The sequence below is a fragment of the Telmatherina bonti genome (assembly GCF_933228915.1).
Source record: "Telmatherina bonti genome assembly, chromosome: 23".
NCBI lineage: Eukaryota > Metazoa > Chordata > Actinopteri > Atheriniformes > Telmatherinidae > Telmatherina > Telmatherina bonti.
In genome coordinates, this window is record NC_136632.1 from 14,417,420 (window position 1) to 14,440,449 (window position 23,030).

The window sequence follows — 23,030 nt, forward strand, 5'->3', positions numbered from 1 at the left end:
AGGTGTGGGAGATGTAGTTTTTAAACTCGGAACTACAAGAGCGGAAGACGGTAAAAGACTACAACTCAACTACCTCTAAAATATCGCGAGAATAAACATTTTTGCGCATGCGTATACGTTTTGTTGTGCGAGGCTAGCGTCGTTAGCCAACTGGTTTGAGGTTATTTTTACCCTTTCACCTTTCAGTGATTATCTGTTTGGTTTTTTTTTTTGGAAAACACTAAGTTTCGCAACTTTAGTCACATCTTTACTGACTTAATTATTACACCATGTTGCAGTTTCTGGTGAGTTAAACATCCAATATATTGTATTTTTGTCAGGATGCTCATGCTTGTTAGCATAGTGAAAACTGCATATTGCGAGCGATACAAGCTAATTGAAGTTGTCTAATTCAATATAAGATCAAATACGCTAGCAGCAAACACACATATTTTACGATACTGCTGCCGAAAAACCAGTAATCGATTCATTATGAATATCAAATCAGCTTTTTATTTATTTTTCAGGCTGGCTTCACCTTGGGGAATGTTGTGGGAATGTATCTCGCTCAAAACTATGAAGTAAGTATTTTATTTTTCCAATCAGGCTCAACTTTAAACAACAAAGAAGCATCGCAGCTACAAAAACTGAACATAACTGAATAGATTTTGACATAAAGTTGAACGTGCAGCATGCAACATAATAGACCAGTAGTTGTGTCTATTAGTGCTAAACTTCTATTTATAATAAACTTCTTTGATCACCACATTTATGCTGTTGTTGTGCCAACACAGTCTTAAAGTCCCTGAGCCTGTGTAAGGTTCAGAAGATGTTCATATTTTTCTTGATCTAGCACTGTATGTTTCGGATCAGCAAATATTAACATAAAATACATTTTGGAGTTACTTATCCAGAGTTCAGACACTTAATTTAATTTAGGTAGAATGGTTTATAACTTCAAAGACCTGCAGAATAAGCTTAAGAGACATGGATACATGCAGAAAGCTTGGATAATGGACAACATACATTTAAATCAGTGTCAGACACTTATCACATATTGTCAATTATTGAGTGTCACTGCTTTATGTAATTTATAGCCAGAATATACTTTATGTATAAACTTTGTTACATATCCTGTTTAGGTTCCCAACATAGCCAAGAAAATTGAAGCCTTTAAGAAGGATGTCGAGGCCAAGAAGAAGCCTCCTGAGTGAACAATGGGACCGTATTACAAGCAAGAAGCATCTTCTGCAGAGAAACTATTTATTTAACAAGGTTATAATGGTGTGTGTATGTGTGCATTGGATATAAAGATTGATTATGTGACATGTTTGAAAAAGTAAGCAGTGCTTGGAGCAGTAATCATTTCTTTCCCCTTAGTTATGAAGGCATATTTCAGCTTTAACCTGTATTTACAGGTTTAATCACACAGACTGGATTTAAAGAAAAGTAAAACTAACTTGTGGGATCACTTTGAGTCCAGTTCATTAATATTGGTTGAAAGCATTTTCTGTCATTCAGTGTGGTGTTACTGTCATATTATTGCCTATTATAATAATCGATGTGTATAATATTCTCTAAAGTGCATTATCCTGGATAAATTTTGAGAAAACACAACTCTTACAAGCTTCTACTTTATCAATGGAAGAACTGCCAAATATTTTGTCATATTTGTACAAACAATTTTGAATTGTTTAGCTTGAAATAAAGTTGCAAAACATAAAATATGAAGTCTTGTCTTATTAACTTACAAGTTTAACTGACATATATATATATATATATTTTTTTGGACTGGTACTACAAAATGCTGTGTTCCTTGGTAGAAGTGGCCTGTCATTTCAGCTATATCCACCAGATGGCACTATAAGACGCAATCTAATAAATGGCACAGAAAATACTTTTAGCTCATAGACATATATATGTAGACGCCGCATTGTATGACGCCGCCTATACGAGCTGACGTCTCATCGCGCCGCCATCTTGGATGGGTCACCCATTCGCCTCCAATGCATTTATTTGTAAGGTGTAGGTCCAACCACGACAAGAATTCCACGGATTTTTACCTGTTTTTCCTCACAATTTGGTTTGTTACAAAGGGCAGAGATATTGTTATGATACAGATCACTGTAAAACATTAAAAAACAACGTGCTTTTAAGTTAAAATATTTTGACAAGTCCTATAGTTAGATCTTTAGCTATCTAACTATCCCTTTGTTATGCTGCGATAGGTTTAGACTGTTGAGGGACATTTCCTGGTACACAAGGGCTGCTAACTTTCCTTGGAGTAAGATTTAATGAAGACAATCCAAATTTTGCTGTATACAGAACATACACATACATACACACACACACACACACACACACACACATATATATATATATATATATATATATATATATATGAAATGAAAAATACTTTATTAATCTATTAATCCCAAAGGGAAATTCAATATTATAGTATATAATAATTTACTGGAGGAGGTCTTGTTCTGGAGGCTGATGGCTGCTGGCAGGAATGATCTTCTGTATCTTTCAGTCTTGCATTGAACCTGAAGAAGCCTCTCACTGAACACACTTTGCTGTTTCATCACTGTGTTGTGGAGAGGGTGTGAAGAGTCCTCCATCATCTTCATCAGCTTGTGCAGCATTCTTCTTTGGACAATCAGCTCCAGCGGCTCCAGAGTTACTCCAAGCACACAACCAGCTTTCTTGGTCAGTTTGTTGATTCTCTTCAAGTCTCTGGTTCTGATGCTACTACCCCAGCAGATGGCTGCAAAGCTGACTGCACTCTCCACAACAGACTTATAGAAGATAACGTGACCTCTGACCTTTCTAATAGATGTATTCAGTGTTGCATTTCCAGTCCAGTTTGTTGTCCAGCTGAACTCCTAGATACTTGTATTCCTCCACCATCTCCACCTCCTCTCCCAGGATGGAAACAGTGCTTTCCTCCTCCTGAAGTCAACAATCATCTCTTTTGTTTTGCTGCTATTTAATATGAGATAATTGTCACCGCACCATTTCACAAACTGACTGACCAGTTCTATGTACTCTGCTTCTTGTTCATCCCTGATACACCCCACAACTGCAGAGTCATCAGAGTATTTCTGCTGATGACAGGACTCAGAGTTGTACTGGAAGTCTGAGGTGTCTGAGGTGAGAGTACAGTTCCTTGTGGTGCACCAGTGCTGCTGACCTCCATCTCAGACACACAACCTTTCAGTCTCACAAACTGTGGTCTGTTTGTGAGGTAGTCATAGATCCAGGTGGTTGTGGAGGTACACCTGGAATTTATGGAGCTTCTCACATAAAGCAGCTGAATGGTATTAAAAGCACTTGAGGAATCAAAGAACATGACCCTCAGAGTGCTGCCTGAATGGTCCAGATGAGATATATATATATATATATATATATATATATATATATATATATATATGTTCATTCATTCATTCATTCATTCATTTTCTAAACCGCTTAATCCAATTCAGGGTCGCGGGGAAGCTGGAGCCCATCCCAGCTGGCTATGGGCAACAGGCAGAGTACACCCTGGACGGCTCGCCATCGCAGGGCATATATATATATATATATAATTTGTGTGTGTGTGTATATATATGTGTATCAGTGTGTGTGTGTATATATGTATATATATATATATATATATATACATATATATATATATAATTTGTGTGTGTATGTATATATATGTGTATTAGTGTTAATTTAGGTTTATTTTATTCTTTTTCATTCTTTGTCAAATGTCATGTCTTCTCCCCACTTGTTGTCTCATGATTGTCCTTTGTGCAGTACATTAAATCCTCCAGCGCTCTGCTTCGTTACTAATATATGAAGCGACGCTATTTTTTCTACTACTTTTTAATCCTGTGTTGCCCCTACTGGGTTCTTGGTGTGCAGGAATAATTCTAATAATAATATCATCATAATTCTAATAATTCACTTGCATTTAAGATATTATTCACTGTGTTAATATTATTTATCAACCAATTATGTAGAAAAGTGGGGTTTTTTTGTGTGTAATATATACGGGTTGTTCCACAAGAGTTACGTTGACGCTGCAGCAAAACTCGACAGCGGAGACCCATCCAATATGGCGGCGACGCTGGTTCACTCTCCAGCGCTCAATGAGGCGTCTACGTATATATGATGTCTATGCTTTTAGCTATGGTGCATTTTATAATTTCTTCTTCTTCCTTGCTTCTTTCTTCTTCTTTTTCTTAATTTCATGTGTCTCACCCACATACAGTCTATGGTCCAACCAAAGCCTCTGCACTCCAGACAGTCAGCTGCATTGTGGGAAGTGTAGTAGAGATTTTCAATGGCTGCAGGGCTAAGGATGTCCACCTCTTTCTTGGTGCATTGGGTACTAGAAGACCTCTTATGGAGTGTTTCTTTCAGAACACCAAAGACATGAAAGGTCCCTCTGCAGCCATGGTCGGTATGACACCCAGTGCAAAAGGCTCCCTCTGAGGAACACCGAAAAATATGCCAATATGATGAAACACATAAAAATACAAATAAAAAAACAATAAATATTTAAAATAAAATATTACAATGAAAATGATAAAAGCAGTATTATCAATTCTAAAATAAAAAGTAAGAATAAAACGTCCCTAAAAAGAATTGAATAAAAGTCAATAACTGTAATATCCACACTAACATAATAAACATGAAGTAAAAGCCAAATTAAAAAGATGTGTTTTGAGCCTGCTCTTAAAAACATGAATGTTTTCTGCAACCCTGAGGTCCTTTAGCAGATTGTTCCAGAGATGTGGGCCATAATATTGAATCTATACCTCCCCATGGGTACGGGTCCTGACCTTAGGAATGACTTGAAGACCAACACCAGAGGATCTCAGGGTCCACGAGGGCTCATAGAGTTAAAATAGATCAGAAGGCCCAAAAGTGTTAAGACATTTATAAACTAGTATTAATATCAATCCTGAAACATACGAGAAGCCAATGCAATGACCTTAAAACAGGTGTAATGTGGGCCCGCAACCTGGTCTTCGTCAGGACACATGCAGCAGAATTTTGTAATAATTGAAGAGCCAAAATATTTTTTTAGGAAGACCAGAAAGCAGGGCATTACAGTAGTCTATGTGACTTGTGATGAAAGCATGCATTGGCATCTCTGTGTTGTCCTGAGAGAGAATAGGACAGACTCTGGCTAAATTTTTGAGATGATTACAAAAAACATTCTTATTGTATTCTTAATATATGGGACAAACCTAAGGTCAGAGTCAAAAATGATGTCCAGGTTTTTCACCTGCACAGATGGATGCAGGGAAAGTGTCTGTACATTTAAAATGTGTTTCTCTCTCAGGGCCGATAAGTAAAACTTCAGTTTTGTCCTGGTAAAGCTGTAAAAAGTTTTCTGCTATTCAGGACTTGATCTCCTGGATGCAGCTAAAAAGGGCATCCAAATGGTTTGGTGTCATCAGGACACATGGAGATATAAAGCTGTGTGTCATCAGCTTAACTGTGAGAGTTTATTCCATGTCTACAGATGACACCACCAAGAATTACACACACACACACACACACACACACACACACACACACACACACACACACATATATATATATATATATATATATATATATATATATATATATATATATATATATATATATATATATATATATATATATATATATATATATACACACACACACATATATAGCGTGTCATTCTGTCATTCTACTTAATTTGAAATACAAACTAATGTGAAATCTGAAGATCTCAACTTAGAACTTCAAAACATTGATGCTGAACCAATATAACTTAATATGCTAAAACTTGAAAGAGGAAAAATGACAAGATGAAGGCACTATATAGCAAGACTCTAACTATTTGTTAATAGTCCATAATCAATGCCCGAGAGGCATAAATGGACCAACGTGAGTCTAATAGTATTCAGACTACAAGACCTATTCCAACAAATGGTACAAAAACAATTGATTTAAAAACCAACAAAAAGTATTTTCTCCTACTTATTAAACATGATTTATATTATTGTTGGGGTTTTGGTGTTACAGAAACACTCTAAAATGCCAGCAGTCAATGGCAGGGTGAAGCACGACATGAATGGCAACACAGTTGACTTTTAGAGCTCTGAATTTTAGTTCAATTTTCAGGCTTTTCTTTTAACAGCCTGCTCACCGATGGCAGGGTGGATAACAGCAGGCACCACAGCAGTTGAACTTCACAGCATCACAGCAGCAAAGTTTTCTACGTCGTCTGCACACAACTAAGTGCGCTTACTGTCAGTAAAATGAAACAGCCCATCTAGTGGACGAGAATCACCCACAGTGCTCCAGTCCTCTGTTGCCTAGCAATTACATATGCCAAATCTATCTAATTACTGATTACATTCTTCCACAAAAAAACAACACAAAAATATTTTTAAAATGACAGAAAATGGTGTCAGTAATTTAAATTATTTATTTTCATTTTCCTTTGTGATTAAATTACAAACGTGGAGGAGGCGGTTTAGACGAGCTCTCCTCTGGCTGGCAGCTCATCCTGTCAAGCTGACGTGAATTTAAGTGAAAAATAATCCTTGTTAGAGACATATACAGTTGTCCTCATATGTATTTATACCCTCCCATTAAAAGGAGAAAAACAGCTGCCTGGGAAATAAGATAAAATTGACAAATTTAATAATAACTAAGTGTTATGAAAACCATGACATTATTTTCTCATTCTGGTTCAACAGAAAGACTTTTTAAAAAGCAAACAAATATGATTAAAATAATATATGTTCCATCACTCATAACAATTCTGTGATGTTTCCACTCCAGTCATGCGTTTTCTGTTCCTCCCAGTCAGACTTCTGCACTGCTGACAAGTATTTTTTTCCCACTGCTCATCAGAAAAATGCTTTGTCCAGGACCCATTTGCTTGTTTTTTTTCTTTAACTCAATTAAATGACAGTGTCTTCTATCACTGGATTATAATTTAGCACATTTTTAATTATAATTCCTTATTTCAGTCTCCAATTAATTGAGTGACTGTAATAAATTCAGCCTTTTCTTTATGCAAGGGGACAAAGACATCTGAGAACAACTGTAATGAAATTCATTTGTGGTTATTGGACACAATGTCGCTGTCCTCCAAGCTTGTCTGTGGGACAAATATTTGTGTGTGTGTATATATATCTATATATATCTATATATATATATATCTATATATATATATATCTATATATATATAGATATATATAGATATATATATAAATAAATAAACGGTCTGCCTGGTGTGGTACCTACACCAGGCTCTGCTGCTCATTCTTTTGTTTCACGTGCGCAATGAATTCTGGGGCAGGAGAGGGCGCTTAGGATAGAACTCCTGTATCCTTCATTTTTAGCTAATCTGCAGCCAAACGAAGTGCGGATTTGAAAGGTGGACTCGAAAGAGCCTTTGCATTGGGACAGCACTTTGAGCGCCACTATGACGCATGCAGCCGACAAATTCACACGTGGAAGTGTGCAGACCCTGAATTGAGAAACACAATGTTGGAAACACGTTCACCTTAGTGAGGGGAGCGGTGCCCTACCCCTCACAACTATACAGAAAATACCATGCTCAGATCTCTTCAAATCATGACTTAAATAATGAGGTGTGAATAAGAAAAAATTAAGTCGGGAGTCTGCCAGCATGATTTTAATCTTAATTGTAGTGCAGAGTGCAGTGAAGTTCATTATTCATTAAGACATCAGCTTTTGAGTTCTTTGGCAATTCCACCAAACCCTCCTGATATCAAAAGCCCTTGCATTCACACTGTGAAAGTGTGGAATTGACATCACATTATAATACATTCAGCAAATGTAAAACAACTGAGTATCATGCAGAAGCTCTTGGATTTCTCTCATGCATTTACACATAAATACCCACCAACACACAATCACTTTAGTTTAAAAGAATCCAATATGGACCCTAGAAATCTCTCAGTTGAGAGTAAGACACACAATCCAAACTCAGAAAGCACTCAGTATCAATAGTATCTGACATCAATGGCATGCCATTTTGGGGCACATGTGTAATAGTTTGGCATTAAAACACAAGACCCTACTTATTGCTGCATCTTGAAAATATCACGTGCATAGAGCGGTTTTTCTTTTTAAAGACCAAATTTTGTTTGAAAAGCCCCTGATGCAGCAACAGAATAAATTCATACTTGTGGTAAAGTGTCGTGTGGCCAAATAAAGTGTCCTCCAAGCTATGGACGTCACTTCAGGGACAAAATCTGAGAAATATCTGAAATTCCAACTGGTCTCCATGTCTTTTCTAAGCGCAGTATTTTTTGTGGCAGTGACGACTGAGCACAGTTTATTATGCACATGACAGGGCACCATGCATTAAATTCCTTGAGCTGGTTAAAGAGGAGGTGTTGAGCAGCAGATCTACTGGGTGGTTATGAGGTGAACAATCATGTGTATGATGCGAGAGCCCCGACGGCACCTGCACAAGTCCATGCTTGGGTTCCTGATTTTATCCTCCAGGAGCTGGTCCAGCTCCCAACGCAGCTCCCTTACCAGCTCAGCCACCTGCAACACACACATTTACCAAGCCAAATTAGTTTGTGTACAAAAAGGGAAGATTTCTTTGCAGCATAGAAGACAAGAATTTTTTTTTTTTTGTGTGTGTTCATAAGAATACAAATGAAGACCTGATGCGAAGCGGCAGCAAATCTGATCCATCCATCATCCAGAGAGATGACAAACTCTCCCTTGTGCAGCTCCACGTTGACCTGACCGCCTCCGAACAGCACCAGCGGATAGACTGACACCATGCTGCAGTCCCTGATGAAGACGCGGCTTGTTTTTACCTTCTCGTGGTAAACCAGATAGGGGCTGTCATAATGGCGCACCTGAGGCACAAACAGGAGAACAGAGAGCTCTTCTTTCATGCCAGCTGATGAATTCATCCAATTTTCTTGGCTTGAGCACCACATATGCATTAAAAGTACTGTTCTATACTGTAAGTTCTTTTTGGAGTTTTTCCACAGTTTTTAATAGATTTTTTTTGGCTTCATCAAGCAATCAACAGTCGAGCTCCAGTTTATCTGGAAAACTGTGGACATTGTCAAACTCCAGCAAGATCACTGAGGTCGCCATCAGATGTTCAAATATCTGAGCACAGTAATGAAGGGAGAAAAAGCCTTTTCAGTGGTTTCTCCTGTCTAATACAACTTATCATTAAAGCCACAATGCTGGGACTTTTCAGACACAGAGTTTTGAGACAAAGTTAAAGACCCAATTTTTTTTCCCATTTGAATGTAATTCAAGGAGAACTTTCCATCTTAATCTCATATAATACAGCCCTTTCATAAAATATTAACATTTCTCCTAAAAATGCTGTATAAATTTAACTTCGAGGTCTCTAGCTATTCTCTTTAGCTCCACCTCACCGTGTAGTTGACAGACGAGGGATGCACATGAACACAGCCGTCATTCTTGGTCATGAAGCGAAGCTCGTTGGCTTTGGGCTGCATCTTCATTGCTCCTTTGCTGGTCATCTTGTAGTTCCCCTGAGGAGCTCGTACCTGGATTGAGTAACAATATCAAGCATGATACGGTTTCATACATGCTTCAGTTGCGTTTTTTTTGTTTTGTTTTGGTTTTTTTTTTAACTGAAATGACCGATAATAAACATGCACCTGGACCACATTGGGATAGAGTGCGGCACACAGCATGGCAGACATCAGTCGGATATTTTCAGAGTTGAGGTTTGCCTAAAAATGAAAAAGCATCATGTTTTTAAGGTATTACATGATTTTTTTTTTCCAGATTAGGGTTACATCACTGATTACATTTTGTGGTTGTTTCACCTCATGACCAGTAGCCTCCAAAACACCATCTGTGCCTTTTGAGGACATGCGCTCAATAATCCTGGCCCTCAGTCCCTCTTTGATGAAGCCAATGTCAGACAGCAATTCAGCAAACTGCCTCTTCAAACTGGCAATCTCCTATACAAGAAATGTTTGCCAGATGTTATAATCTGAATTATTTGCTTGTTGATTTAACTGCAATGCATCTAACATGAAGCCAGGCTGAGGCTGCCTGACCTGTAAGCCACGCCATGACAGAAAGTTCTCCCTGCAGTAGAAGAAGCTGGCCTGGTTCCCATTCTTTGCAGCACAGCACCACCCCTGTAAGATAGAAATTATCTATCACATAAAAAACAAAGTTGTCTCAGTATTGCATACATTTAACCAAAAGTAAATAATCTGTACTTTATAAGCCTGTAACAGAGCCAGATGGTCACTATTGGCAACTGCAAAGGAAAGTTTCTTCTCATTGGCTTCCTCTCGCTTATCCCACGGAGACACCTGGAAACAAACCAAATATACAAAACTATGCATTTTCTGAAAGATAAAAAAAAAAAAATGGATGTACGCCTGGGGCATAAATAAATAAAAACAGAATCGGTGTGAGAGCGCAGATGAATGACACATATGGTTTCTCAACAAGCGGTTTCTTACAAATGGGGATTTGAAGGCCAGACTGGCAGCGATGGTAAGTGCTGAGTCGAGGCAGCGGAAGATGGCACCGAACAGCATGAGTTTTCCGATGCGTACGTCAACTGGCAAGCAGGCCAGGTGGTAACCCAGCGGGGTCAGCTTCTCATCTGCAGTCAGAGCCCCCAGGTCCTGAAGGCGCTGCTTGGCTGCTTCCAAGCTCCCTAATGCCGGAGGCTCGATGAGACGAGAGAAGACAGACTCCAGTGGCTGCTCAGCAAACACGTCCAGGATTTTGATTCTATTAGAGAGAGGGAAGATGTCGACACGGTTACAAACTAGACACTTTCAAGCTTGAATATGTTTGTTCGAATGGAGACGACAAAGCTGCTGGGCATCGTGCAAACGGCAAGCAGATGGATGTACCGGAGGCAGAGCTGCTCCAGAGGGACTCTCTGGATCTCAGGCAGCTGCTGCTCAGCCAGTTGGTGTTGGAAGCAGTGGCTGGTGAAAAGGTGGAAACAGACACCTGAGGCCACGCGACCTGCTCGACCCTTCCTCTGCAGTGCGTTGGCCCGAGAAACCCACGAGTCCTCCAAGCTCTCCATACTTTTGGTTGCATCATACCTGCAAATGTGCAAACAGGAAAAGACTTAAAGATGTGGATTCAGTCCAACCAAGGAGCAGATGATAAAACTATCTCACACATCTATTTCACTTGGCGTTATCAGGATTAAGACAGAAAGCAACCATCACATGCTTCCTCACATAACATCAGATTACCTCTTCTCCTTCATCTTGCCGGAGTCAACAACATACACCACGTCGTCAATGGTTACCGAGGTCTCAGCGATGTTGGTGGAGATGATGATCTTTGTGACTCCCTCTGGAGGCCGGCTGAAAACTGCCTGCTGCTCCTCATTGGACAAGGTTGAGTGGAGAGGGTACACAACACACCTGGCAAGAGTGTGTGTGTATGTGTGAGACAAACTCAGTCAGCAATACACAGATGGATTGTGCTCGTTTTATTTCCACATCACTGGATAAACTGAGCACTGGGCAGCTCAGGGACTAAACAGTGACAGTAAAAGAGAACCTGGAAACATTTACAGACCTGGATGCGCCCCTGTTGTTGAACAGTCGGTTTGACTGCAGCTGCTCATACAGCACCTTGATCTCAGCGAGGCCTGGCATAAATACCAGCACTGCACCTGCAGGAAAAGACCAACATAATAAATAAAACACATAGAAGAACACAAAGAGTCCCGCATTGAACTCAGCTGCTCTGGTAATGTTCGTCCTACCTGGTGGGTAGCTGTGCTTTCCATTAACTATCCACTCCAGCACACTCTCCACTAAGTCCATGTTAATCTTGTCCAGGTCCATTGAAGCAAGGGTCTTCAGCACAGTCTTCTTAGTATCTACAAGCAAAAACAGAATGTCATAATTAAGCACCACAGAGATAAAGTTGAAGTTTTAAAAAGCTTCTTCACACACCTTTATATCTGACTGTGAGCTCCTGCAGGCTGAGCTGTTGATCTGGAACAGAGTCTTTCACAAAGTCCTTCTTACAGAAAGACGTGAAGCTCCAAACATCGTCACAAAGGTCATCCACCAAATTCCTCTGCTCACTTCTCCCTCCTTTCCCACTCGTAGAAGAAGTTTGTTTCCCTGAACGCATGTAAGGGCTGCCATCCTCTATGACATAGCTGCACCCAGATAGCCATGTTATTGAATTTGACCATTATCACCAGTCAAGTTTCACTAAACATACATGTACACATTCTCACCCGGTTTTGGCAATTGCATCTTCAAGGAAAAACTGGTCAACAGGGAAGGTACGTCCTGCAACCACAAATAATCACTAAGTGACGGAGGATCATGTATGAAAGGAACAGAATTTGCTAGTTTTGTTTCCATTAAACTGGCTACCTGGTATGTGGATAGTAGGACAGTTGTAGAAATATTCGGAAAAGAGGTTGGCATTAAGAGTGGCGCTCATCAGAATAATCTTCAGGTCTGGCCTTTGAGCAATTAAGTCCTTCAACACCAACAGCAGGAAGTCACTGGAAATGGAAAATGAAAGAAAGACTTCAGGAGACATGAAACAAAGAAAGAGTCCGAAAGTAAATGGAGCAAAAAGAAAGTGGATATTAAGTGGAAATATAACCCCACCTCTCCTCAGTTCTCTCGTGCACCTCATCCACGATGACGTGTGTGACGCCTTTGAGGTCAGTGTCGCCCTCCAGTCTCCTGAGCAACACACCTGTGGTGCAGTACAGCAGTCTTGTCGCTGATGTCTGACAAAGTCAAGAAGGGAGACAGGAATTTAAGACAGAGAGAATGTCTGTCACATACAATTCAGAATCAGTTTAAACCAATGGTACAGAATATTGTACTCAGGTACTTAGCTATGATGCTTTAGGAATGCAGGATGAGTTTGACAGTGGAATTAATATTCATTAATGTGATAAACGAACTAAACTAAACTTTGAACTAAACCATGTCGATGTATTTTTCTCTAAAACTCCTGTTTCCATTCAGTGAGTTTGAAAACACTGTATTTCATATTTGTATGTCAACAGCCAAAGATAATACATAAAAAAATATCTAAATTGTATTTCAGCATCAGGGAAAAAATCAAGTGGCAATCTGGGCATTAAAATGTCCACTATCCTGCCTCCAGATGTGGAATGCATCCCTACCCTGACGCTCTCCAGGCGGATCTGGTAGCCAACTGAGTTGCCCAGACTCTCTGCACGCTCCTGGGCCACTCTCTGAGCCACAGAGATTGCAGAAATGCGGCGAGGCTGAGTACAGATGACGTTGGCCACCTGCCCGGGGGAACCGCTCAGCGAGGCGTCCAGAATGAACTGAGGAATCTGAGTGGTCTTTCCACAGCTTTAAGAAAAATGAGCAGAAAAAATGTTTAGCTTACAAACTGGACTGTTTCCATACTTATGTGATGCTCTCTACCACCTACCCAGTCATCCCACTGACCACCAGCACCTGGCATGTGTCCAACACATCTAGGATGTTCTCCTTCTCCTGCCATGCAGGCAGCTTCTTCCTCTGCTCCAACATGGACTTAAAACGTCTGGATGACTGAATTGAAACGAATAACGGAAGAAAGGCATTGCACTGAAATGCATCCATTGTGTACATTGTAGATGAAAAGACAACTAATTTTTTCTTCTTTCATTCTGTTCTACCTGCTTCTTCTGGAACTCTCGGCACAGCTTGCTGTTTTCTTGCAGAAGGTGGTCCATCTTCTGATTGTGCTTATTCACCATTTTCTTTCTCAAATTTACATAACTTTCACTCTCAACTGGAACAGCCTCCTCCGTATCCTCATCCCTCTCATCCAGCTCCTCCGCCTCTTCTCTTTCTTTTACTTGAAGGCCAGAAAAGAAAACAATTTACGAGTTACAGCCTTGACTTCCACATAATAAAAACACTAAATCAATGGCAGAAATTTAAAGAAACTTACTATCAGTGGGCTTTTGGTTATTAGTAGCTTTTCTGCTGTTTGTGTAAGTACTGCTGCTGGTGCTGCTGCTCCTGCTCTCCTCAGAGGGACTGTTCCTCGCACTCCTACCCTTTACGGTGGGGAGCGAGGGTGGAGGAAGTGCCACTACAGGTGGTGGCGTGCTGTATTTGTGATGAGTGACAGCCAACAGCTCTTTCATGCCAACTTCATCCTCACACAAGTTTATCAGAGTGAAAACAACAGGTTCGCTGCACTTTGCAGCAGTCAGCGCCTCCCCAAATAATCTTTCAGTAACGCTGAGCCTCCCTGCAGCCCCGACAGATTCATCATTGGTGCTGAAGGCCACTATTGGTGGCTGGTAAGGGTAATGGTTTTCTTTGGGGAAACGAACTTCCAGCTCATACTCAGGAGGAGAATAGCTGCTGAAGCCAGGTTGGCTCGGGCCTTTCAGGTCTGAAGAATCCGTCCCAGGTCTCTCTCTTACTGGCAGCTCGTGTCTGAACCTGCATCTCTCGCCAAAGCGGCAGCCTTGGTCTCTCAGGTAAAATCTGCAGATATCGCGATTTTTTGCAGTTCCTTTCCCATTTCGACCTGCAGCCTTGTCAACATTGTGTGAAAGGAATGGAAGATCCAGGCTTATGGTCCAGACTGTGTTGGCGATGCGCTCATTGAAGCGCTCGCCATAAATAGCAGCAAGTGCCAAAGCCTCATCCTGCCTCTGGCTCAAGCACTCATCCATTGGCATCTTCTGAAGGTCATCAGGACAGACTGCTTTCTGTCCATAGCGCTCGCTGAAAACCTGGAGGAGGAGCTTTTCCAAAGTCGCCCCAAATTCTCCCCCACCAGACTCCAGTGCCTGTTTACTCCGCTCCCTGTCAAATCCATATCTAATTGGAGAAAACATGAGAAAACAGTGCTTCTAAAATACACACAAAAGATTGTTTTAGATGTCTGATAGCTCAGAATAGAAATAGATAAATTGGCAAATATGTTTATACCAAAATTATGACAAGAAAGGATGACAGAAAAATCACCTGCAGAGTTTTCCAATTGCAAATAAAGAAATAGCAGGCTCGGGGGCAGGACGGTCATCATCAATCTCCGGGTCATAAGCTGGGCTCTCTGCCCTCTCCACAGGCTCATCATTAGTGGCCCAAAACTGACCTTCCTCACGATGATCCAATTCATCAAATTCCTCTTCCTCTTCATTTGAATAATCTGAGGCAGATTCACTGAGCAAAGCGGGACGACAAGATTATCAGAAATCACTTTCAACAAATGAAAGGCTGCACATTTAGAAGTATTTACTTACTCATATGGCTCATCAAAATCTTGTATCTGTAGTTCCCTTAGTAATTCCTTAAGCTGCTCTTGGTTCTCATTGGTCATGAAGATCCTCTGCAAAGGCATGTTGCTTGCCTCTGCCCTGATGCCCTCAGTGGACTTTGAGGATATCCTTGTACTCACAAGGGATCTTGGGAAAGCCTTTCTGCTGCTTTCAGAATCCCTTCTTCTATCTCGGTCTTGGGTTCGCTCTTTCCCAGTGGCACGACTACCACCGCCTCGTCCTTTACCAGGTCTGCAAAATAAACAAAGACAAATGCGAAAGGATGGACTAAAGATGTAAACAAAAGACACTCATCAGAAAATGTGTATAATATGATTTTCACATTTAATGATTATTTCCTTAATCGTGCATTTCAATTATACCTGTTGAAACGAGCAGGGCCGAGATCAAGGCTGAAATCTCCATCTTCATCCCAGCCACTTGCCCCTCCTTTTCGACTTCCTCCTCTTCCACCCCCTCCTCTTGGCTTGTTGAATTTCCCTCCTCCTCTGTTTGGCTTTCCACCTCTCCTCCTTGCATTCATCTTTCTGATAAATGGAGAAAATGTGTTAAAAGCTCTTTTCAAACAGAGTACCTTCAAAATGTAACCCCCACGCACACGACAGCTTTCCTAAAATGAACGTCTCTCTCACCAAAATGTACATACCTTCAATCAATGTCCTTTCATCTCCACAAACAGGTCTATGAACGAGAGAAAATGCAGATATTTAATAGGTCTTCTAAGCTTTGGAAGCATTATCCGAGATTCAGCAGAGAGGGAGAGCTGCTGTTGTAAACCCTGACAAAACAAAGAGCTACTGTACATCCACAGCAGAGCACAGAGTCGCACATCGCTGAGGGGCGACTTCAGCTCAAGTGCGAGCAATGAGATGGTGGCTGACACACAATGCTTCTGGCTACAATTATGCAATCCAACTACAGGCTAACAACCCACCAGTGAGACAGCTATTCACTTTAAAAGCTCCATGGCCGATGATGCGCATTATTAGCATGAAAAAAAAAAAAGAATCGCACGCTTAACTTTTATCACAGCTCACGCGTTGCTGGTGGGGAAACCAGTCTCATGCTACATAACAAGCTAACAGCTAGCAGGCTCACTTCAGCTGTAACAAGCTAACTGTGAAATGTTTCCTCAGCAGTCAAGATAACAGGTTTGACTGCTCAAGACAGCATTAAAACAATGAGATGTGTTATAAATGGTAACGTCCAACACGACTCATAATGAACTTTACGCATATGAACAAACCTGAACCAGCAATTCTACACACCGGTTGCCTGCATCTCCCCCATTGGCCAAAAACTCAGAGTTCAAAGTTTCTTTTCCGGTCACTGTTTTGTAAAAACAGTCAGTCAATAGAAATAATAACTTTACATTGTTATGATTGAAAACGATGGAAGTTAAAGTAGAATACACTATTTTATGTTTCTAATAAATAAATAAACTTTTTTCTTTAGCTAAGTTTAGTAGCGGAATAGTAACCATGGCAACAGTACTTAGCCGAGAGCGGCTATGACAACAACAAAAAAAACAAAACAAAAAACCTCGCTCCCGACGTCAGGTCACTTTCAGGGTTTTTGAGTAAACGTAGCATCGAGTTTGCTTTTGACATTTCCCACAAGTTTGTTTAACCTGTCACATCTTTTCACATCCCAGAAGTTGTCCGATAAACAGCGTCTGCTGTCGGCTCTGACAACCATCTGCCAGCCGGAGGAAGCTGTCACGGATGTCTGGTGGGGTGTGATTGTGAAGATCTGATTATTGACACCAAACACACACACACACTCACACAAATCAGTCTGCCTTTGCTATCTTCAGTCTATTTTAACTGCTTTCACTTTCAGATAAGAAAGAGGGAGATTCCTCAAACAGTGATGGTAAATGCCTACATTTTTGTTGTGATACGTGATCACGTGACAGTGTTTAACGCACATTTATTCATTCATCCATTTGACAGGAGATGGACCCACAAAGGTTTCCTACATTTTCCCAAACGGGGATAGATATGGTAGGTGAGACTCTGAAAGGATTACTGAATTGGTCAAAGGTCCAAAGAGTCATGAGTCAATATGTAAGACACAATGAATAAACAGAAATATTAAAAGAACTTAAGGAAAATTGATAAAGCTTAAACAATGAAACCAAAATCAGCCCCCCAAAAGATTAATTAACTTCAATGAAATGTTAAAATAGCAAATTACAAGTTGCAAAAGCTGAATCCACAGATGTCAGCAGGTAGGTGCAGGAACATTAAATGTTCTGCCAAAAAGACATTAAATACAGAGCAAAATGACAGTAAGGACATACTGACTACAAAGAGATGCACAATGGGAAAACAAAGGGAAAATGCCCACATAATACATGAAATAAGGAAAAAGATACAAAGTAATTTAAACCTGATTTCAGATAGAAAAATGGCTACAAAAACCGACAGAACAGTTCTACAAAGATGAAAAGTGTCAGAAAGATGAAAAACCTAAAGAAAATGCTGAACTATACAGTGGTACAATTAAAGGTGAATAAAACTAAATGTAAAATGGTGGTAAGAATAAAGCAAATAACAAAAAACATTATAAATTACAACAAAGATGCACTGTGACATCAATTAATGCATATACTGTATAAAAAGTCTAATTTTTTTTTATTTAATACCTGGACAACAGGGATTAGAATCAGCCAAATAACCACAGCTTTGCAAGAGATCAAGGATATTTTGCAAAATGACAGCTAATGAATGCAAAAGCCACAAAATAAGAAAAACCCAAACATTAATAATGGCCACAAAGACATAAACAGAGACTTTATTACTGTATAATAAATGGTAGCACTTGCATAGAAAATGCTGGGAAAACCGATGACAGTAACTATTGTTACATAACATTTGTTTGCTTTAAACAGAGGGGGAGTGCAGCAGACCAGCAGGCGTACTGGTGAGGAGTGGTACTGGGAAACATACCACAGTTTCTGGTGTCATATACACTGGAGAGTGGTGTGATGACAAAGTATGTTTGTGCATGTTTGTCCTTTTTTAACATCTTTATGACTTTGCAGTGGTGGTTAGTGATGCATGCTCTGCCTCTCCAGATGCAGGGGAAAGGGACCCTGCAGCATCCCTCTGGAGCTGTGTATGAAGGAGAATTCAAAGACAGCATGTACCATGGCATGGGAACATACACCTTCCCAGATGGCTCTGTGTATGAGGGGCCATTTCAGAAAAATAGGTACTCTTTCTTTATAATTCACTCTTTTTTTAGGAGAAAGTGATGCCTTTTTATGTGTATAATTCAGTAAAATTATTTCTTGGAGCACATTAAACAGTATTTATCCATCTATCTGTTAAAATTATTATATTTTCTTTTATATTACAGACTGTCTGTGCAGACACACAAAATGTAAACCTCTTAATATCCTTCTTCCAGGTTAGAGGGAGATGGAACTTTTATTGATGCCCAGGGAGTAGTATGGACAGGACAATTCCACGGCAAAGCAGCACTTGGCCTGAAAATGCAACACAACATTTAAGCAAAGCAATGCTATAAATGTAACAGTGTATGATGCTATCTAAGCAGAACTGAACTGTATTGGAAAATACTCATATGCACTGTGCTCATGCATCTGTCAGGGTTTATTTTTATGCATGTCATGAATGTATTTACATGCTAATAGTGTTTAAATTCTAACAGATAAGCCTACAGCCAAATAAAACACAATCGTGTGCAGTATATCTGCCTTTCAGTGGGTAAATATCTGTGAAATTGAGTCATGTTTGTTGCCTTACTGTCTGCTTCAGTACTGTAAGTGTCTGTTTGTATAAGCTTCATTAAACACATGAAATATCAGACAAGTGTTCCTTTTGGCGCTCTGCTTTCATGCATTGGTGGAAACTGCGATGCATCTATTCCTACAGATCTCTTCCCTCTGACTGTGTTGCATCTTTACTCAGTGAGGGTGAAGGACAAACGCGGGGGGATTTTACATCATCCTAAACCCCCCAGCGAGTCACAGGGAAGAGAGATACAGCACATCCCCATCCACAATGACTGGAGTCAAACTGCAGGAACATAAGCTTGAGGCAAGCATGCAATGCAGCGCGAGTACACGGCCAGCTTTACCTTCAATGTGTGCGGTTGTTTAACCTCGCACAAATACCCCCCTGCAAATGAAAATAATCAGATGAAACAATCAAGTGTACGACACTGTTTAATAAACTCTGATATTGTCATTTGTCACTCTATTGTATAATGCCTCTATGGATCTGTAATTGCACATACCCCCTGAACAAAGTCAGTACTGAGTATTTACCGTTTCCAGACTATACAGATATGGAAGAGTGAGAAACAAAAATACATATATACTGCAAGTAGCATCCATAAAATGCTAAACACTTCTGGTGAAATATGATACCAGTTACAAGAAACAGCTATTTTTATTGATTGTATCATTTTTGCAGATTAAAAAAAAAAGAAATCAAACACTTGTATTGCAAATGTTCAGAAGTGATCTGAATACAAGAACTGGCAGAGATTACAAAAACAAGAAAAATACACAGGAAATGGCACTCAAATTTGGCACAACATACAAAAAAAGTCAATCTTATTTGAAATGTGATCAACACAAACTCACAATCGTGTTTTGTAGTGATGTACAATAAACATTTAGCTTCTGGTGTCGTATTTCGGTATGAGAATAAATATGTTTTCTTCTCTGCAAGCAGTGAGCGAGACAATAGTGAGGAAGCATTTTGAAAACCTTTGCAGTACATTATCTCCATAAACCTGAGAATCTATAATGTTTATTACTTTTAAAAAATGCATTCCTGAAGAAAAAAATAGAAATTACTTATGATGTGGAACACCGATCTTTTAAATACAACTCTAATAGTGCTGGAAATATTGAGACAAAACCACTAAAAATGCCATATTTAAGTGTGAACACAGAACAGTAGTCATGCACATATCTACATAGAGGCACAATAATAAGCATCGAAGTTATCATGTATACAATGAAACAACATGACAGCTCTTGTCCCCTTAAAGCAAGCAAGCAAGAATTACACAAAAAACAGACAATCATGCTTTTTTTTTTGTCCTCTGTGCTTATTTCTATGCTTTAGATTGAGACACTAAAGCGCTGGACTCACATGTCCTGTTTAGGTAGTTGGAGCTGAAGGGGGAAAAAAAAAAAAAAACGTGAACAAGACAAACAGCACCATTTCTGTGACAGCTGTGTCCACCAGTCTGGCTTATGTATTGTGCTGCAGCTGGACAGATGGGTGTCAACAGCTTGACATGAGACTCACAACAACAGAATTCCTGCTGTTCTGATCATTGCTGAGCTTTGAGAAAACTTCAGATAGTCTCACGGAAAAGCTCAGGGAAGCGATCAAATGCTGTTTTCTGCTTCTATAGGTTCTAGGTCCATACAGGCTACATGTAATCTCACATCATTAAACTTTTCTGTGGAAACGTTCAGAATTGTAAACTGTAAATCCAGTAGGATGACAATAACTGGGCTTCCACCGCTGAAGCAAAAGCAAAAGGAAAAAATTAAAAGAATAAAAAGTGAATTAGATACATTTTTATGAAAGTAAATAAAAGAGACTGTCATTTAGCGAGAGCGTGACAACATAAATCAATGTTTGTAATTTACTAACAGTAGTTTTCATGACAAGAAACAAACCTTGAGATTAAGGAAAAACAGGTTAACAACAGGAAAAATGGAGAGATTTCTTTCAGGAATTATTTTTATCCCTGGGAATATCTCAGATAGCATATATCAGATAAGATAGTCAGCCAGTTTTCATTTTTGCAAAGCCAGACATAACTCATAAAGCTGTTTCTATTCCCTCTAATGCACAACAGGTCTCATTTCAAACAGGAAAAACACATCAGTTTACCCGATAAACATACCCTTATCATTGCTGTTTCAAATGATCCATCTGCAGTGGTCTCAAGTTTTAAAAGGTATGGCTGCATTGACCCTTCAGGATGACGCTTTGTAATAGTTGAATGCTGATTGGCTGAATGTTGGCTGAGGCTGAGAGCGGGCAACAAAAACAGATTTTATAACACAAAAAAAAAGCTGGAAAGCACAGCATGCCACTGCTATGGATAATGTACATTATTTAGCACTTAACTCCACCACAAAGCAGATCTTTTCCCGTTTTGGCCCCTGTCTTTTCCACACGAGAAAGCTAAAGCTCAAACACACCCACGAGCCGCCACAGCTCAGCTTTAGCAGCATACTGCCCCCAACTGGCAACAAAACGCTATTACACGTAGCTGTGCTTATGCAAAGTTTACTTTCTTCAAATATCGTTTCTGTGAACATTTTTTTTTTTTTTTTACCTAAATGAAAATCAAAACCCCACCTGAGACCCAAACACAGATCTGAAGTTCGACTTCATAGATTTGTGTAACAGCAGGGTTTAAGTGTAACATTAATTTTGCGAACAAACAAACAAAAAAAAAAAAAACAGGTTATGCTGTTTTACTCCCTCAAACCCTTCTTTTCTCATGTCCCAACTTACAGATATTCATTATATTTGTTTTGCATACAGACTTCCATCAAACAACACCCACACACTTATAGCTGGTATATTTCTATTTTGTTTTTATTTGTTGCCGTCACTAAGAGCGAACAGCTCTTATGTCGACGTTTGTACTATCATAACCCTGTGATTTATCTCGTCTCTTTTCTACAAAATGCATAAGAAAACTTTTTAAATCAATCACAATCTAAAACCGCCAAACTTACAGCGGACTTAGCTCCTTTTATTTATTTATTTTTTTTAAATTAAAAAAAGATTATAAAGCTTTCAAATTTACATCTTTAAAAAAAACTATCATAAAATGTTAACCACACACACTTACAAATAATTAGGAAAACATCACCAAGGAAAAGCACTGACATATTAAAGAAGGGGGACTCACCGTATAAACTGACATTTCTAGGAGGCAGTATAACAGTTTTACCTGCTACTACAATATAAGATGTTTCTGCTACTTCTGTTCTTACCTGGTATGTGTGTTCACAGTAATCAGAGGCACATGTTAGCGTAAAAAGTGTGTGTGTGGCAAAGCTCAGCTGTCTGATTTCTTCATTTGCTACATGGCCTTTTTAGAAAGAACTTGTTCCCATCAATATAATTAACTTTAATTTATGCAGCAAGAACACACCTTTAGACCTCTCCGGCATGTTCATACGTGACCTCCTCACTGCTCCATCACCCTCCCCCTTCGAACCCCTCTCTCCTGTGTGTTAAGGATTCTGCAGCAGCCCCTCCCACTGGATGGGTTGTGAGAACACCTCCCTCTCAAGCCACATCTCGTAGCTGTAGTGGAAATCCTCTGGGAGCTCCACGCGTTGGCCCAGCACACTCTGCAGGCAGTTGTCCACGGGCGTGAAGTCTCCGTTTCTGTTCTTGTCGTAGCGGCGGCTGTTAAACTTTTCGATGCTTTCCCTCAGGGCACACTCCTCTGCTTGGAAGTCCCACGGCCGGGCATCAATATCTGTGATACAAAGCACACAATGAACACTTCCTCACTTATATAATTAAATACATTTCACTTCATTGTTTAGAATCTCTTTTTTCCTTGGCGTCATCTTCAGTCTCCTACTAATCTGATCCTTTTCTTTTAGCTTTCACTCATCGCTCTCTCTCGCTCTCTGCCACTCATGGTGACAGATCACTTGCTTTACCATGAGGGATTGTGACCCTGAAAAGTCACATAT

General features: G+C 39.8%; 3 protein-coding genes across 6 annotated transcripts in view; 1 reads left to right on the forward strand and 2 right to left on the reverse strand.

The window, feature by feature from the left end:
* Positions 1-123: 123 nt before the first annotated feature.
* Positions 124-1,685, forward strand: stmp1 (short transmembrane mitochondrial protein 1). Its single transcript, XM_079263496.1, has 3 exons — positions 124-284; positions 507-560; positions 1,122-1,685. Exons 1-3 carry the CDS (start codon positions 270-272, stop codon positions 1,191-1,193), a joined length of 141 nt encoding a protein of 46 aa, XP_079119622.1. The 5' UTR covers positions 124-269; the 3' UTR covers positions 1,194-1,685.
* Positions 1,686-7,657: 5,972 nt separating this feature from the next.
* dhx57 (DEAH (Asp-Glu-Ala-Asp/His) box polypeptide 57) lies at positions 7,658-21,259 on the reverse strand. Of its 2 annotated transcripts, XM_079263336.1 has the most exons (26): positions 21,206-21,259; positions 19,409-19,449; positions 15,945-15,979; positions 15,661-15,825; positions 15,263-15,529; positions 14,985-15,182; positions 13,951-14,837; positions 13,673-13,854; positions 13,444-13,565; positions 13,166-13,361; positions 12,636-12,760; positions 12,393-12,526; positions 12,251-12,305; positions 11,958-12,169; positions 11,765-11,881; positions 11,575-11,671; positions 11,244-11,417; positions 10,887-11,087; positions 10,485-10,761; positions 10,236-10,331; positions 10,068-10,151; positions 9,831-9,968; positions 9,660-9,734; positions 9,411-9,545; positions 8,670-8,870; positions 7,658-8,547 (listed from the first exon to the last, which is right to left on the reverse strand). In XM_079263336.1, exons 4-26 carry the CDS (start codon positions 15,819-15,821, stop codon positions 8,404-8,406), a joined length of 4,278 nt encoding a protein of 1,425 aa, XP_079119462.1. In that variant the 5' UTR covers positions 15,822-15,825; positions 15,945-15,979; positions 19,409-19,449; positions 21,206-21,259; the 3' UTR covers positions 7,658-8,403. The 2 variants fall into 2 exon arrangements, with proteins under 2 accessions (XP_079119462.1, XP_079119463.1); XM_079263337.1 differs by lacking the exons at positions 19,409-19,449; positions 21,206-21,259 and adding an exon at positions 16,545-16,586.
* strip2 (striatin interacting protein 2) overlaps positions 19,456-23,030 on the reverse strand; it is a 28,526-nt gene continuing 24,951 nt past the window's right edge. For 2 of the 3 annotated variants that reach the window (XM_079263339.1, XM_079263340.1), the window contains one exon: positions 22,554-22,807. In XM_079263339.1, coding sequence (XP_079119465.1) covers positions 22,557-22,807 — 251 coding nt within the window. In that variant the 3' untranslated portion in view covers positions 22,554-22,556. Of the gene's footprint in view, positions 21,333-22,474; positions 22,808-23,030 lie in introns of those variants that run through there. The other variant, XM_079263338.1, reaches the window with a different exon arrangement.

Coding starts and splice junctions, on each gene's coding strand:
- stmp1 (XM_079263496.1), top strand. Junction 561..1,121: donor ATCTCGCTCAAAACTATGAA/GTAAGTATTTTA, acceptor TATCCTGTTTAG/GTTCCCAACATAGCCAAGAA.
- dhx57 (XM_079263336.1), bottom strand. CDS start 15,821: ATGAATGCAAGGAGGAGAGGTGGAAAGCCAAACAGAGGAGGAGGGAAA. Junction 9,969..10,067: donor TGTCATGGCGTGGCTTACAG/GTCAGGCAGCCT, acceptor TTTCTTGTATAG/GAGATTGCCAGTTTGAAGAG. Junction 8,871..9,410: donor CCTCGTCTGTCAACTACACG/GTGAGGTGGAGC, acceptor TTTGTGCCTCAG/GTGCGCCATTATGACAGCCC.